At 46.3% G+C, this 18,259-nt stretch overlaps 1 protein-coding gene across 1 annotated transcript in view; it reads left to right on the top strand.

Annotated features, from left to right (window-relative positions):
* ANKFN1 (ankyrin repeat and fibronectin type III domain containing 1) overlaps positions 1-18,259 on the top strand; it is a 935,619-nt gene that overhangs the window by 594,535 nt on the left and 322,825 nt on the right. The window contains exons 9-10 of the mRNA XM_069752446.1: positions 4,992-5,124; positions 5,299-5,415. Coding sequence (XP_069608547.1) covers positions 4,992-5,124; positions 5,299-5,415 — 250 coding nt within the window. The remainder of the gene's footprint in view (positions 1-4,991; positions 5,125-5,298; positions 5,416-18,259) is intronic.

Here is an 18,259-nt window from a genome sequence, read left to right as displayed (position 1 = left end):
ATGAAGTACAACATTGTCAGAATCACCAGGATCCATGGAAGCGTTCCAGAGTTATTACCTCATAAAGGGACAGTGGTCAGAATTGAAAAAATTTACCCGGTCATTAACATGCAAACCACTCTTTGGGGTAAAGGGGTTAAAAGATGGAGAGAGAAGCACATTGCTGCCGCCTTTCAATTCTAAGCTAAGCCAAAGCAAACTGTTGTGGGTGGGGAGGTAAAAAAATAACTGTATACAGATTACCAAATGGCATACAAAAAGTCATTATCCATTGCACTAATTAGTGATTTGTTAGACTAACCAATTTGTTAAAATTGTCTAATTAGTTAAATCTGCCAAGATTAGAATTGAGCAGATCACGCCAATTTATTATGGAAATTTCCAGATGCTAAATGTACGTTCCTTATTATGCTCTGGCATCTTTCCAAACCCTAAAGCATAATAAGAGTAATGTATAAAAAAAATTCTCATCTCACCGTTCACATGTCCAGCCACCCCTGCAGCCCGCTGTTTGGTCATCTGCTTCTCTTCTTTTTGTTTCCCTCCTTCAGGCACATCTTGTTTCATAACTCAAAAGTATGCATGCTTATTTTCATTTGTACTATTGATTTATGAAATATAGATTAAAATGACGGCTACTCTTTAAAGGAAATCTGTCAGCAGGCTTTTTTGTATTCTGAGGACAGCATGATGTTGGGGCTGAGACACTGATTTCAGGGATGTGTCACTTACTAAGCTGTGTGCTGTCGTTCCTAATACAAAGAGTATTTTATCAGCAGGAGATTATCACTACCAGACCAGCTGCCTACGTGCAAACTGCTCCAACCACCACCCCCAACATTGATTAGCCATTTACTGTCAATATACAATGTACACAGAAAGCTGTCCCAATGGCAGTAGGCAGTGGCAACAAACAGGTAGTCTGATTTCAATTGCCAGTTCATTTTATTTTGAGGAAAGATAAATGTCCGTCTTCCTTTATTATTCTGAGAAGAAACAGTGGGTACAAAAAGTATTCAGACCCCTTTAAATTTTTCACTCTTTGTTTTATTGCAGCCATTTGGTAAATTCAAAACAGTTCATTTTTTTTCTCACTAATGTACACTCTGCACCCCATCTTGACTGAAAAAACAGAAATGTAGTAATTTTTGCATAGTTATTAAAAAAGAAAAACTGAAATATCCCATGGCCATAAGTATTCAGACCCTTTGCTCAGTATTGAGTAGCAGCACCCTTTTGAGCTAGTACAGCCATGAGTCTTCTTGGGAATGATGCAACAAGTTTTTCACACCTGGATTTGGGGATCTTCTGCCATTCTTCCTTGCAGATCCTTTCCAGCTCTGTCAGGTTGGATGGTGAACATTGGTGGACAGCCATTTTCAGGTCTCTCCAGAGATGCTCAATTGGGTTTAGGTCAGGGCTCTGGCTGGGCCAATCAAGAATGGTCACAGAGTTGTTCTGAAGCCATTCCTTTGTTATTTTAGCTGTGCGTTTAGGGTCCTTGTCTTGTTGAAAGGTTAAAATTAGGCCAAGTCTGAGGTCCAGAGCACTATAAACATAAGGATGAATGACCTCGGGGAGATCAAAACATCCAACACCGCGGAGACACCATCATGTGTTTCTCAACGCAGTGATCCAGAACACTGCCCCCATCCCTTATGGGAAATATGCAAATGCATGTAGAAAAGCCGCGGAGACACCATCACGTGTTTCTCAACGCAAGCAATAAATAGCCAGGTCTTTCAGCGGGAAGGAACAACCACGGGAAGGGTAGCATCCAAAAAGGAAAACCACCTATGCCAAAACATGGTATCCATCCACAGACAGCTGTTTCGGGGTATTTGCCCCTCATCAGTGTGGAGTAGGAAACTGGCTATTAGGAGCAGTGCCTAGTGAAAGGACTATAAACATAAGGATGAATGACCTCGGGGAGATCAAAACATCCAACACCGCAGAGACATCATCACGTGTTTCTCAACGCAGTGATCCAGAACACTGCTCCCATCCCTTATGGGAAATATGCAAATGCATGAAGAAAAGCCGTGGAGACACCATCACGTGTTTCTCAACGCAAGCAATATATAGCCAGGTCTTTCGGCCAAGTCTGAGGTCCAGAGCACTCTGGAAGAGGTTTTCATCCAGGATATCTCTGTACTTGGCAACATTTATGTTTTCTTCAATTTTCAACGATTTCTACATTTCTGTTTTTTTTAGTCAAGATGGGGTGCAGAGTGTACATTAATGAGAAAAAAATGAACTTTTTTGAATTTACAAAATGGCTGCAATGAAGCAAAGAGTGGGAAATTTAAAGGGGTCTGAATAGTTTCCGTACCCACTGTATGTACACTTGGTTGAACTTGCAAATGTAAGGAGGTATCAGAAAAGATATCTGTCAAATAAACAATGGTTTGGTCAGCTACTACCTAAAGTACAGAATGTGACCACCATTAGAGTATATTGACTACTGCATGATTATTTCTATGACTCTGCCACTAACCTTCCATATCAACGTGCTCAAAAAGAATTTTTGGTATGTAGTGGACAGTCATTGGAAAGAGACCGTTTCTTGCATTGCACCTGTGGTTCTCCCATATGCCTGTGCTTGCAGTGCAAAGACATTGCAATCTTCCCTTCATCTCTAAACTCTTGGAGTGCCTGGTCTACTCCTGCCTTACCCGTTACCTCTCCACTCACTCCCTCCTAGACCCTTCACAGTCTGTTTTCCGCCCCCTACATTCAACAGAAACTGCACTGATCAAAGTGAACAATGACCTTCTGACAGCAAAATGTAATGGTGATCACTCTGCTCATTCTTCTCGACCTTTCTGCAGCTTTCAACACTGCTGAACACCATCTCCTACTCTCTAGGCTCCAGTCATTAGGCATTAAGGACACTGCTCTCTCCTGGTTCTCCTCCTATCTTTCTGACTGCTCCTTCAGTGTTTTGCTTGCTGGCTCCACTTCATCTCCTCTTCCTCTCAGTGTCGGGGTACCTCAGGGCTCAGTCCTTGGCCCCCTTCTCTTCTCTCTCTACACAGCCCCAATTGGACAGACCATCGGCAGATTTCGCTTTCAGTACCATCTTTACGCTGATGACACACAACTACACATGTCATCCCCTGACTTTACCCCTGCAGTACTAGAGAACGACAGTGACTATCTGTCTGCAGTCTCCAACATCATGTCCACTCTTTATCTGAAACTCAACCTCTCCAAAACTGAACTTCTTCTGCTCCCACCATCTACTAACCTCCCTAAATATGACACTTTCCTCTCTGTGGGTGGCACCATAATAACACCCCGGCAGCAGGCGCGCTGTCTGGGTGTTATGTTTGACTCCAATCTCTCCTTCAGATCCCATATACAATCTCTTGCCCGCTCTTGCCGCTTCCACCTAAAGAACATCTCTAGAATCCGGCCTTTTCTCACCATGGAAGCAACAAAAACCCTCACTGTCGCCTTGATTCACTCCAGCCTGGACTACTGCAACGCTCTATTAATTGGCCTCCCCCTCACTCGACTTTCCCCTCTCCAGTCTATCGTTAATGCAGCAGCCAGGGTTGTCCATTTAGCTAATCGGTATTCACACATGTCTGCTCTTCGCCAGTCGTTACACTGGCTGCCCATTCATTATAGAAGCGAATTCAAAGTACTTCTTCTCACCCACAAAGCTCTCCACACTGTGGCACCCCCTTACATCTCCTCCCTCATTTCTGTCTATCAGCCTAACCAACCACTGCGCTCTGCAAATGACTTTTATGTAACCTCTGCACTAATCCGTACCTCCTACTCCCGACTTCAAGACTTCTCCCGTGCTGCGCCAATCCTCTGGAATGCTCTGCCTCAAGATATTAGAATCATCCACAATTTGCACAGTTTTAGGTGCTCCCTTAAAACACATTTGTTCAGAGCGGCTTATCAAGTTCCCTAATTAAGTCATTTTATGTGTGTGTAGCTAAAGGTACCATCACACTGGACGATATCGCTAGCGATCCGTGACGTTGCAGCGTCCTCACTAGCGATATCGTCCAGTGTGACAGGCAGCAGCGATCAGGCCCCTGCTGTGATATCGCTGGTCGGGGCAGAAAGGCCAGGACTTTATTTCGTCGCTGGCTCTCCCGCTGACATCGCTGAATTGGCGTGTGTTACGCTGATTCAGCGATGTCTTCGCTGGTAACCAGGGTAAACATCGGGTTACTAAGCGCAGGGCCGCGCTTAGTAACCCGATGTTTACCCTGGTTACCATCGTTAAAGTAAAAAAACAACCACTACATACTTACCTACCGCTGTCTGTCCCCGGCGCTGTGCTTCTCTGCTCTGGCTGTGAGCGCCGGGCAGCCGGAAAGCAGAGTGGTGACGTCACCGCTCTGCTTTCCGGCCGCTGTGCTTACACAGGGCAGAGAAGCACAGCGCCGAGGACAGACAGCGGTAGGTAAGTATGTAGTGGTTGTTTTTTTTACTTTAACGATGGTAACCAGGGTAAACATCGGGTTACTAAGCGCGGCCCTGCGCTTAGTAACCCGATGTTTACCCTGGTTACCGGCATCGTTGCTCGCTGGAGAGCGGTCTGTGTGACAGCTCTCCAGCGACCAAACAGCGACGCTGCAGCGATCCGGATCGTTGTCGGTATCGCTGCAGCGTCGCTTAGTGTGACGGTACCTTTATTCACTACTTCCTTCCATCCCCCACCCCTGAAGAAAGCTGGACCATCACTGTAAATACACACCTCTACCTTGTTTCTCCCCCACCTCATTGTAGATTTTAAGCTCTCATGAGCAGGGTCGTCTTATTTTGTTTTAGTTATTGAATTGTTAACGTTGTTACTTATGACTGTTGTGTTTGAAATGGTTAAACTGTAAAGCGCTGCAGAATATGTTGGACTATATAAATAAAGATTATTATTATTATAGGGTTAAATAAATTAATGCTCCTATGACTGTGCTTTACTGCCACTATACCCAAGTATTGATCTTGCTTTCTTTGTCTTTTAGGGGCTTGTACATAGCTGTGATATTTTATTACAAAGATAACATGTTAGTAACAAATGAGGATCATATTCCAATTGTAGAAATTGATGATTCTTGTACTAGTTCAATTACGCAAGACTTCCTCTGGTTTACAAAAGTAAGTAATGTACAATAATTATGCGAGCTGTGCCATATACTACATTTATAGTATTTTTTTCCCATTATCTTGTGGTCTACTTGAGACATTCAATTTATCAAATGTTGTACACAAACACTACTGTGGGAAGAACTGTAATAAATTGTTACTCAGGTCTTACTTTTATTTTTACAGTTGTCATGTATGTGGGATGACATTAGGTGGTTGCGACAGAGTATGTCAATATCTATGTCTTCTTCCACTGCCCTGCAAGCTAGACAGAAGATGTTGGCAGCAGCTGCCCAGCTACAGGTTAGTATTGCAAAATTATCAACGTGATTCCCTCTCCTATTATCCTAATGTGCATTGCTTGTGTCTTGCACTTTTAACAACCAAAATCTAAGTCATGAGTTGAAAATCTAAATTTATGTTGGGTTTTCCCCACAATAATTAAAATATTTGTCTTCACACTTGGGTTATGCATTGGAGTTATAGTTGTGACACTGAGTCACTTCTCATGGGCAAGCCGTGAGGCGGGGAAGTCAAGGAGCTCGAGGTCCAATGCCAGGAGGGGACATCAAGGTTAAGACAGACAGATAGGCAAGAGCAAAGTTCAGGGTCAGGAAACCAAAGTCAGAGTGCGTCTAGACAAAAGGGTAATACAAACAGGTAGTCAAAAAGGCAAATTCAAGATCCAGCAACAAAGATCAGAATATCGGAATACTGAGCACAGAGCAAACATACCACTGAGTTAAAAGGTACAACTGGCAAGGTCAGATAATAGCTAGCTAAATAGGCAGGAAATCACCCAGAACGGGTGACACCTAGAAGACCCTGCAGGTCGTGCCAGATTGGGCAGCTGGGCTGTCATTCACCATACCGACAGTCTAGCACACCCCTGCCTTAGATTGGGTGATTGGGCTTTCACTCAGAAAACTGACAGCTAAGCATACCCCTTTTCTATAGAGCGGCTGAGCTGTCACTCACAGCCTGGTGGAATTGTGACTATAGTCATTGACCAAAATGATTAAAAAAATCACAACGTTAGGTATTTTCTGGTTGTGGACCATTGTAGAAGAACGTGCAGTCTACAATGCTGTCTTATACAAGTAACAGAAAATGTATGATACCTCACCAAAAGGACATACTAACACATGGTTTTGTGGGACAAAATACTGAAACATCTGCAAAATCATGAAGCCAGTTTTTAAGCTAATTGATAACCCTTTCCAATATGTGGGTAGGTGGCTTTGTCTGCACACATTCACCTGAACATGGTAACGCGTCCTTAGTGTATGTGCACACATTTAATATTTTCAGTACATTTGTTTGCTGCAAAGAACAGTGTGTTGGCAAGAAAAAAACGGTGTGAAAAACACAAGTTTTTGCTTCATGTGCATTTTTCATGTGTCTTTATTTGGATTTTTCTCCCATTCTTTTGAACACTGAAAAATCTGCTGCAAAAAACAGATTGTGGCAAAAAAAAAATACCTGCATTTGAAATGGATCCATTTTTTGTTTCCTGGATCAGTTTGAAACAGATGATTACTGGACAACGGATCAAGTTGCAGTGTTTTTAGCCAGACAAAAAATTTTGGTCTGCTGGATCTGTTTCACACTAATGATTCCTGGACATTTGAACTTAGCCTTATCCTATGTAACCCTTTTTACATTTTCATTGCCCTGGAAAAAAATTAGGCTGTAGTAATGTAGCCAGATCCTTATCAAGGGCAGTAAAGGTCATTTAACTAACTCAGTGTTTTTTGTCTTTTTTTAAGTGTTTCTAGGAGAACAGAAGTGGACAACTTTTTTATGTTTAACTTTGTAAACCATCTTTCCATCACCTTGATAAGTATCTCTTTAAGCTCCACTTAAGACTACCATTTGTCCACCTCTTCTGCTAAGAGGCTCAATCAGATGTCTCCTTTTAGAATAACTTATTGGTCTGTATTCATAATAAACCAACATATCTAGCAGTTTAAAAAAATAGAAGTATGTTAAAGGTTTCTTTAAAGTGATTGTCTCCCACTAGACAATGATTTTACTTTGGGAACCATGATAGCTCAACTTAATATAGTGCCCACATATAATAGTGAAACATGCTCCAAAGTGAAGTTTTCAAGTTTGAGTAAAACTTTTGTTTATGCCATTCCATTGGATAACTTTTTCTTTATATCATTGCTTAAGCACATAGGTCAGTCACTAAGCAACATTATTCTTAGCAGTATTATTCAGTCATTATTTTACCAAATACTTCATTCACTGAGTTTTGTTGTCAAATTCAGGCTAAAGAGAGTTTTAAATTGATACCCATAGTCCTGAAATATCTAAAGTAATAATTTAGACTATGCAGCTTTGGTTTTTTCCAGTTTCTTAATCATAAACAAAAATAAGTCAATGTCCCCAGATAAACCTTGAGTTTTCATTTTTTGTATTTTTCTATTAGCTGTAAAATGAAATAATGCATAAACTATTTTCATTTTCTCGATGGAATGCCAGACATTCAATCAATAAATGGGAAACTCAAATGCAATTTTTCCATTTCAGCTTCAGTTGGAGTTGTTTTTGAAAGTACAGACATTATCTAAGGAATGTTATTCTGTTATATGACTTGAGCCTTTTTTGTACTTTTAAAGACATTTGGCGAATTAGCATATTTATGTTAATTACTATTTGATAAAATATTAATTATATACAGTTAGGTCCATATATATTTGGACAGAGACAACATTTTTCTAATTTTGGTTATAGACATTAAAATTAATTGTGGTAAACAAAACAATTCAGATGCAGGTGAAGTTCAGACTTTCAGCTTTCATTTGAGGTTATCCACATTAAAATTGGATGAAGGGTTTAGGAGTTCCAGCTCCTTAACATGTGCCACCCTGTTTTTAAAGGGACCAAAAGTAATTGGACAAATGAAATAATTTTAAATAAAATGTTCATTTCTAATACTTGGTTGAAAACCCTTTGTTGGCAATGACTGCCTGAAGTCTTGAACTCATGGACATCACCAGACGCTGTGTTTCCTCCTTTTTGATGCTCTGCCAGGCCTTCACTGCGGTGGTTTTCAGATGCTGTTTGTTTGAGGGCCTTTCTGTCTGAAGTTTAGTCTTTAACAAGTGAAATGCATGCTCATTTGGGTTGAGATCAGGTGACTGACTTGGCCATTCAAGAATATTCTGCTTCTTTGCTTTAATAAACTCCTGGGTTGCTTTGGCTTTATGTTTTGGGTCATTGTCCATCTGTAGTATGAAATGACGACCAATCAGTTTGGCTGCATTTGGCTGGATCTGAGCACACAGTATGGATCTGAATACCTCAGAATTCATTCGGCTGCTTCTGCCTTGTGTCACATCATCAATAAATACTAGTGACCCAGTGCCACTGGCAGCCATGCATGCCCAAGCCATCACACTGCCTCCGCCGTGTTTTACAGATGATGTGGTATGCTTTGGATCATGAGCTGTACCCGTCTTCACCATACTTTTCTCTTTCCATCATTCTGGTAGAGGTTGATCTTGGTTTCATCTGTCCAAAGAACGTTCTTCCAGAACTGTGCGGCTTTTTTAGATGTTTTTTAGCAAAGTCTAGTCTAGCCTTTTTATTCTTGATGCTTATGAGTGGCTTGCACCATGCAATGAACCCTCTGTATTTATTTTCATGCAGTCTTCTCTTTATGGTAGATTTGGATATTGATACGCCTACCTCCTGGAGAGTGTTGTTCACTTGGTTGGCTGTTGTGAAGGGGTTTCTCTTCACCATGGAGATTATTCTGCGATCATCCACCACTGTTGTCTTCCGTGGGTGCCCAGGTTTTTTTGCATTGATGAGTTCACCAGTGCTTTCTTTCTTTCTCAGGATGTGCCAAACTGTAGATTGTTCCACTCCTAATATTGTAGCAATTTCTCGGATGGGTTTTTTTCTGTTTTCGCAGCTTAAGGATGGCTTGTTTCACCTGCATGGAGAGCTCCTTTGACCGCATGTTTACTTCACAGCAAAACCTTCCAAATGCAGACACCACACCTCAAATCAACTCCAGGCCTTTTAACTGCTTAATTGAGAATGACATAACAAAGGAATTGCCCACACCTGTCCATGAAATAGCTTTGGAGTCAATTGTCCAATTACTTTTGGTCCTTTTAAAAACAGGGTGGCACATGTTAAGGAGCTGAAACTCCTAAACCCTTCATCCAATTTTAATGTGGATACCCTCAAATGAAAGCTGAAAGTCTGAACTTCAACTGCATCTGAATTGTTTTGCTTAAAATTCATTGTGGTAATGTCTATAACCAAAATTAGAAAAATGTTATCTCTGTCCAAATATATATGGACCTAACTGTATATGTTTTTCAAATAATATCCAAAAGTATAATTTCTTGCTAATAGTGATTATGTAGTAAGTGCTAAGTGTAAAGTATGTAGTAAGTGCTGTCATATTGAATATCTTAAAGAGAATTTTCACTAGTTTTTGCACATTAAACTTACCACAGCATGGAACAGAGGTTGCAGAAGTGAAAAAAAAAATATTTTTTACTTTTTAATTTCTTATCTCCATTGTGGAGATATTGACAAGTAAATTTTTTAACAATGGGGAAGTTAGTACAAATTTGACATTCAATCCTGGAGGCGTTTACTTTTTGTCTTGTATGATGTGGTCTAATCATAAGCAGAAGGCGCCATGCAGGGGGAAAAAGAACACGCCCCACAGAAGGGGCACTACTTTCCTCATTTACCTCACTGCTAGCATTTACTGTGATGGGGAATGGGAGTAAAGCTGAGCTGTTATTATTCTTATAAGTTGCTTGAGTAGCACTATCATATTCCCTAGTGCTTTCCAGAAATTATCATCACTGTCCTCAATATGGCATACAATTTAAATTCCCTATCAGTATGTCTTTGGAGTGCCAGAGGAAATACATGCAAACACAGGGAGAACATACAAATCCGTTTATGTTGTCCTTGGTAGGATTTGAAACCGGGACCCCAATGTTGCAAAGACTCTGTGTGATTGCAAAAACCTCTTGCAGCTTCCGCTCAGAGTAGGTGCATACGGTCAGTAATTGGCAGTACTTTGGATGCAGCTCATGTCCGCTTCGTCTAAAGCGTTGCCAGTAGTGTTGAGCGATACCTTCCGATATCGGAAAGTATCGGTATCAAATAGGATCGGCCGATATTCAAAAAATATCGGATATCGCCGATACCGATACCCGATCCCAATTCAAGTCAATGGGACCAAAATATCGGAATTAAAATAAGCCCTTTCTTTCCTTGTAGGTTCATTCTACTTGAAGGAAAACAACTAAGAATAATGCAGGATGTATTTGGGGAGGTGGCGGAGACATTAAAGTCATAGAGGTTTAGCCCAATCAAATAGAATAGCATGTTTTTTGTTTTTTTTTAAAGACGTTCGGAGTGACAAAGATATTGACTATGTAAATTTTTTTTTTATTTTGTCAGATATTGATGTTTCACTATTCCACGCCCTTCCCCTTCTTTTTTTTTTACTTTTCCCACACTTTCATCTTCATCATCATCAGCATCTTTGACATCAACTTCTTCTTCACCTTATTCATCTTCTTCTTCATCCTTTACCTTTTTTTTTTTTTTTATTACATTCTTCATATTCATTTTATTCAACTATTATTATTCTTCCTATTCTACATATTCATTTTATTCAACTGTTATTATTCTTCCTATTCTACTTCTTTATCATATTCTCATTTGTGACAGGCATTCCCGTAGTTGTTATCTATAAAAGTTGGAAGATTACACCTTCCGTTCTGCCAGTCACAAAAGTTACATTTGTCCGCGTTCAGTTTGGCCTGCAGCATCAGGCTTTATCCAGGGGCACCACGAGGAGGAACGGACTCACCCCCATACACTGCTTAGTCTTCTTCTGCATATAATTTAGATAATATCATTTGCTCTGATATTAAGTGTTATGCTTAATGTTCTTCTGCTCTTTGTTCTGCAGCCTCTTGTTCTTCTGCTTCTCGGTCTTCCATGTCGTCGTCTCCAGGGTCGTCGTCTCCAGTGTCGTCGTCTCCGCCGTCGTCGTCTCCGCCGTCATCGTCGTTGTCATCGGGGTGGTCTTTCTGGTCGTCGACGTTAGGGTCTTCAACTTGGAAATGTAGCAGAAGGTACAAGAAGGCTGAGAAAATGCCAAGAACCAGCTGATGGAACTGGAACTCGGATGGCTACCCGAAGGTTCAAGAGCCTATGGAACTACCGAGGACCAGCTGACGTTACTGGAACCCGGTTACTAAGCAGGAGGTACCCGTGCTAAAAAGCACTACCAAGGACCGCCTGACGTTGGCGGAACTCAGATACCCAGAAGGAGGCACCTAAGCCAAAGGCTCTGCCCGGAACCAGCTGACGGTACTGGAACCAGGATGGGGAGCAGAAGGTACAAGAGCAAAAGACACTGCCGAGAACCAGCTGACGGTACTGGAACCCGGATGGGTAGCCGAAGGTCCAAGAGCCAATGGAACTACCGAGGACCAGCTGACGTTACTGGAACCCGGTTACTAAGCAGGAGGTACCCGTGCCTGAAAGCACTACCAAGGACCACCTGACATTGGTGGAACTTGGATACCCAGAAGGAGGCACCTAAGCCAAAGGCTCTGCCCGGAACCAGCTGACGGTACTGGAACCAGGATGGGGAGCAGAAGGTACAAGAGCAAAAGACACTGCCGAGAACCAGCTGACGGTGCTGGAATCAGGTGGTGGACCCGAAGGCCCACAGGAGAGGAGAGAACAGCTAGGCCGCGAGGCAGCCGCAGTTACCGAACCCCAACAGTCCTACAGGGGGAGCTGGGCCTACTGGCACTACAGAACCAGCCTTGACTACCAATTCATGCAGCCCACATAGGAAGCTCCTAAACTGGAGGCACCCTGGAGTTGGCTAACCCGACCGCAACACGACGGGGCAAGCATAGGCGTCTCAGCGAGTTTGACACAACCCGGAAACAGCTGACGGTGCTGAAACCAGGTTTGGCACGAGGGAGTACCTGTGACAATAACACTGCCGAGAACCAGCTGGCGGTGCTGGAACCCGGATGCGTTGCCCCAGTGTGCAAGAGCCAATGGCACGACCGAGGACCAGCTGACGGTGCTGGAACCCGGTTACTAAGCTGTAGGTGCCCGCGCTTAAAAGCACTACCGAGGACCGCCAGGCGTTGGCGGAACTCGGATACCCAGGAGGAGGCACCTAAGCCAAAGGCTCGGCCCGGAACCAGCTGACGGTGCTGGAACCAGGTGGTGGACCCGAAGGCCCACAGGAGAGGAGAGAACAGCTAGGCCGCGAGGCAGCCGCAGTTACCGAACCCCAACAGTCCTACAGGGGGAGCTGGGCCTACTGGCACTACAGAACCAGCCTTGACTACCAATTCATGCAGCCCACATAGGAAGCTCCTAAACTGGAGGCACCCTGGAGTTGGCTAACCCGACCGCAACACGACGGGGCAAGCATAGGCGTCTCAGCGAGTTTGACACAACCCGGAAACAGCTGACGGTGCTGAAACCAGGTTTGGCACGAGGGAGTACCTGTGACAAAAACACTGCCGAGAACCAGCTGGCCGTGCTGGAACCCGGATGCGTTGCCCCAGTGTGCAAGAGCCAATGGCACGACCGAGGACCAGCTGACGGTGCTGGAACCCGGTTACTAAGCTGTAGGTGCCCGTGCTTAAAAGCACTACCGAGGACCGCCAGGCGTTGGCGGAACTCGGATACCCAGGAGGAGGTACCTAAGCCAAAGGCTCGGCCCGGAACCAGCTGACGGTGCTGGAACCAGGTGGTGGACCCGAAGGCCCACAGGAGAGGAGAGAACAGCTAGGCCGCGAGGCAGCCGCAGTTACCGAACCCCAACAGTCCTACAGGGGGAGCTGGGCCTACTGGCACTACAGAACCAGCCTTGACTACCAATTCATGCAGCCCACATAGGAAGCTCCTAAACTGGAGGCACCCTGGAGTTGGCTAACCCGACCGCAACACGACGGGGCAAGCATAGGCGTCTCAGCGAGTTTGACACAACCCGGAAACAGCTGACGGTGCTGAAACCAGGTTTGGCACGAGGGAGTACCTGTGACAAAAACACTGCCTAGAACCAGCTGGCCGTGCTGGAACCCGGATGCGTTGCCCCAGTGTGCAAGAGCCAATGGCACGACCGAGGACCAGCTGACGGTGCTGGAACCCGGTTACTAAGCTGTAGGTGCCCGCGCTTAAAAGCACTACCGAGGACCGCCAGGCGTTGGCGGAACTCGGATACCCAGGAGGAGGCACCTAAGCCAAAGGCTCGGCCCGGAACCAGCTGACGGTGCTGGAACCAGGTGGTGGACCCGAAGGCCCACAGGAGAGGAGAGAACAGCTAGGCCGCGAGGCAGCCGCAGTTACCGAACCCCAACAGTCCTACAGGGGGAGCTGGGCCTACTGGCACTACAGAACCAGCCTTGACTACCAATTCATGCAGCCCACATAGGAAGCTCCTAAACTGGAGGCACCCTGGAGTTGGCTAACCCGACCGCAACACGACGGGGCAAGCATAGGCGTCTCAGTGAACTTGACACAACCCGGAAACAGCTGACGGTGCTGGAACCAGGCTGGGCACGAGGGAGTACCCGTGACAAAAACACTGCCGAGAACCAGCTGGCGGTGCTGGAACCCAGAAATGTTGCCTATTACAGATTGTCTTCCTAGAGCCCCAACTAGCGGTGCTGGAGCAAAGGGTAAGCAGGGGGAGCAGAGTGTAGGCCGAAGCCTGCACTGGAGGCAGCTTTGTGTCTGCGTTGCGTTTGCAGGACACTTTGCCGGCTACACAGTGGGGGAACAGCTGGCGTTGCTGAACCCCACTAACACAATGGCGGGTGTTTTTCTCTGTGCAGCTAGCACTTGCGGGCAAAAACTAGCGATGTTAGAGCCCGTGGTGAAGCAGGAGGAGGAGGAGAGGAGCAGAGTGTAGGCCGAAGCCTAGTTGAACCAATTTCAAAGGAAACCTTTAACCCCCCCCAGGTGTTACAAAGTACAAGAGACACACCTTGTGCAGTATTAATGCTGCACAAGTGAAAGGTTGCTCTATTAATTTGTCTACTTGCACACGCTGAATGAAAGACGTACACAATTTAGCCCATTCTACAGTCAAACTGTAGTGGATGCGTGACTTGGCTTTTTAAGGAGACGCAGCACAGGTGTCCCAAATAACGCCTTGGTGCTTTGCGCAGCTTCCTGAGCGTTGTTATTTGCTGTACAGGAGTCTGCGCTCTTGTGTTATCCCTTGGCAATGCCCTGTTAGCGCTGCCCGTCTTATGACCTCATTTCATGTTGGCCGATGCGGTTAACGATGGCCGTAAATCCCAGACCCACAGTGCCTTTTCATAAAGTCACACTGCGGTGCTGGGATTCGTGACCTTGAGCAGTAAATATTTTGGCCGCCCACACACGTCCTTACACCTGCTTCAGACTGGGCGGCCTCTGCTGATCCCTTCTCGCATGCCGCGGCCATGAGGCTGCACAGTCTGAAGAAGGCGGAAGGAGATGAGTGACGACAGGCGAACATATGCACTGCTCATGCCCATAAACCACACCCTCGCTGACAAAATAAATAAGAAACCGAGGGGCGTTGTTTGGAGCAGGGCGGACGCACAGGCGCAGCCAGCTAACCAATGATGTCAAAAGACAAGAAGCGCTACCAAGGGTGGTGCTGCGTATCATTAGAAAGGAAAGTCACACCTCAGGGACAGTGGAATGGTCTCAATGAGACACATTTTGTACGTGTTGAGTTCCACGTGGGCAAGTAGAAAAAGTCAGCCACCTTGTACAAATGCAGCAGTACTGCTGTACAAGGTGGCTGTTATACATAGAAACACCTGGGGGTGGGGGCTGGTTCCCTTTAATTTCAGTTCATGTGCCTACATGGCGTTTGCAGGACACGTTGCCAGCTACACAGCAGGGGAACAGCTGGCGGTGCTGAACCCCACTGACACATTGACTGGTGTTTTTCTCTGTGCAGCTAGCATGTCCGGGCAAAAACTGGCGGTGTTAGAGCCCAGGGTCAGCAGGAGGAGGAGAGGAGCAAAGTGTAGGCCGAAGCCTGCACTGGTGGCAGCTTTTGGTCTGTTGTGCCAGCGTGGCTTGTGCTGGACACGATGCCGGCTACACAGCAGGGGAACAGCTGGCGGTGCTGAACCCCACTAACACATTGGCTGTTGTTTTTCTCTGTGCAGCTAGCACTTCCGGGCAAAAACTAGCGGTGTTTGAGCCCAGGGGCAGCAGGAGGAGGAGAGGAGCAGAGTGTAGGCCGAAGCCTGCACTGGTGGCAGCTTTTGGTCGGTTGTGCCAGCGTGGCTTGTGCTGGACACGATGCCGGCTACACAGCAGGGGAACAGCTGGCGGTGCTGAACCCCACTAACACATTGGCTGGTGCTTTTCTCTGTGCAGCTCGCATTTCTGGGCAAAAATAGCGGTGTTAGAGCCCAGGGTCAGCAGGAGGAGGAGAGGAGCAGAGTGTAGGCCGAAGCCTAGTTGAACCAATTTCAAAGGTAACCTTTAACCCCCCCTCAGGTGTTGCAAGGTACAAGAGCCACACCTTGTGCAGCATTAATGCTGCACAAGTCAAAGGTTGCTCTCTTAATTTTGCTCATTGCACACGCTGAATAAAACACGTACACTATTTAGCCCATTATACTGTCAAACAGTAGTGGAGGCGTGACTTGTCTTTTTAAGGAGACGCAGCACAGGTGTCAAAATTTACAACTAGGTGCTGGGCGCAGATTCCTGAGCGTTGTTATTTGCTGTACAGGAGTCTGCGCTATTGTGATCCCTTGGCCATGCGCTGTGAGCGCTGCCTGTCTTCTCACCTCATTTCATGTTGGCCGGTGCGGTTAGCAATGGATATGAATCCCAGGCCCGCAGTGTGTTTTCAAAAAATCACACTGCGTGGCTGGGATTCGTGGCCTTGTGCAGTAAATATGTTTGCCGCTCACACATGTCCTTACACCTGCTTCAGACTGGGCGGCCTCAGCTGATCCCTTATCGCCTACCACGGCCATGAGGCCGCACAGTCTGAAGAAGGCAGAAGGAGATGAGTTAAGACAGGCGAACATATGCACTGCACATGCCCAACAATCACACCCTCGCAGCCAAAATATATGAGACAACGAGGGGGGTTGTGTCGGGCAGGGCGGACGCACAGGCACAGGCAGCCAACCAATGATGTCAGAAGACGGGCAGCGCTACCAAGGGGGGTGGTGCGTGTCATTAAAAAGGAAAGTCACACCTCAGGGACATTGTAATGGTCTGTAATGAGACACGTATTTTACGTGTTTAATTCAACGTGGGCAAGGAGAAAAAATCAGCCACCTTGTACAAATGCAGCAGTACTGCTGTACTATGTGGCTGTTATACATAGAAACACCTGGGGGGGTGGGGCCAGGTTCCCTTTAATTTCAGTTCATGTGCCTGCGTGGCGTTTGCAGGTCACGTTGCCGGCTACACAGCAGGGGAACAGCTGGCGGTGCTGAACCCCACTAACACATTGGCTGGTGTTTTTCTCTGTGCAGCTAGCACTTCCGGGCAAAAACTAGCGGTGTTTGAGCCCAGGGTCAGCAGGAGGAGGAGAGGAGCAGAGTGTTGGCCGAAGCCTCCACTGGTGGCAGCTTTTGGTCGGTTGTGCCAGCGTGGCTTGTGCTGGACACGATGCCGGCTACACAGCAGGGGAACAGCTGGCGGTGCTGAACCCCACTAACACATTGGCGGGTGTTTTTCTCTGTGCAGCTAGCATTTCCAGGCTACAACTAGCGGTGTTATAGCCCAGGGTCAGCAGGAGGAGGAGAGGAGCAGAGTGTAGGCCGAAGCCTGCACTGGTGGCAGCTTTTGGTCTGTTGTGCCAGCATGGCTTGTGCTGGACACGATGCCGGCTACACAGCAGGGGAACAGCTGGCGGTGCTGAACCCCATTGACACAATGGTGGGTGTTTTTCTCTGTGCAGCCAGCACTTCCGGGCCCCAACTGGCGTATTTAGAGCCCAGGGTCTGCAGGAGGAGCAGAGTGTAGGCCGAAGCCTAATTGAACCAATTTCAAAGGTAACCTTTAACCCACCCTCAGGTGTTACAATGTTGAAGAGCCACACCTTGTGCAGCAGTAAAACTACACAAGTTAAAGGTTGCTCTTTAAGTTTTGCTCATTGCACACGCAGAATGAAAGACATACACAATTTAGCCCATTGAACAGTAGAACTGTATTGGAGGCGTGACTTGTCTTTTTAAGGAGACGCAGCACAGGTGCACATAAATAACGCCTTGGTGCTGGGCGCAGCCTCCTGAGCGTTGTTATTTGCTGTACAGGAGTCTGCGCTATTGTGATCCCTTGGCCATGCGCTGTGAGCGCTGCCTGTCTTCTCACCTCATTTCATGTTGGCCGGTGCGGTTAGCAATGGCCATGAATCCCAGACCCGCAGTGTGTTTTCAAAAAACCACACTGCGTGGCTGGGATTCGTGCCCTTGTGCAGTAAATATGTTTGCCACTCACACATGTCCTTACACCTGCTTCAGACTGGGCGGCCTCAGCTGATCCCTTATCGCCTACCACGGCCATGAGGCCGCACAGTCTGAAGAAGGCAGAAGGAGATGAGTTAAGACAGGCGAACATATGCACTGCACATGCCCATCAATCACACCCTCGCAGCCAAAATATATGAGACAACGAAGGGGGTTGTGTCGGGCAGGGCGGACGCACAGGCACAGGCAGCCAACCAATGATGTCAGAAGACGGGCAGCGCTACCAAGGGGGGTGGTGCGTGTCATTAAAAAGGAAAGTCACACCTCAGGGACATTGTAATGGTCTGTAATGAGACACGTATTTTACGTGTTTAATTCAACGTGGGCAAGGAGAAAAAATCAGCCACCTTGTACAAATGCAGCAGTACTGCTGTACTATGTGGCTGTTATACATAGAAACACCTGGGGGGGTGGGGCCAGGTTCCCTTTAATTTCAGTTCATGTGCCTGCGTGGCGTTTGCAGGTCACGTTGCCGGCTACACAGCAGGGGAACAGCTGGCGGTGCTGAACCCCACTAACACATTGGCTGGTGTTTTTCTCTGTGCAGCTAGCACTTCCGGGCAAAAACTAGCGGTGTTTGAGCCCAGGGTCAGCAGGAGGAGGAG

This window comes from Ranitomeya imitator, chromosome 2 (genome assembly GCF_032444005.1).
Source record: "Ranitomeya imitator isolate aRanImi1 chromosome 2, aRanImi1.pri, whole genome shotgun sequence".
Lineage (NCBI taxonomy): Eukaryota > Metazoa > Chordata > Amphibia > Anura > Dendrobatidae > Ranitomeya > Ranitomeya imitator.
This window is presented reverse-complemented; position numbering and strand designations above follow the sequence as displayed.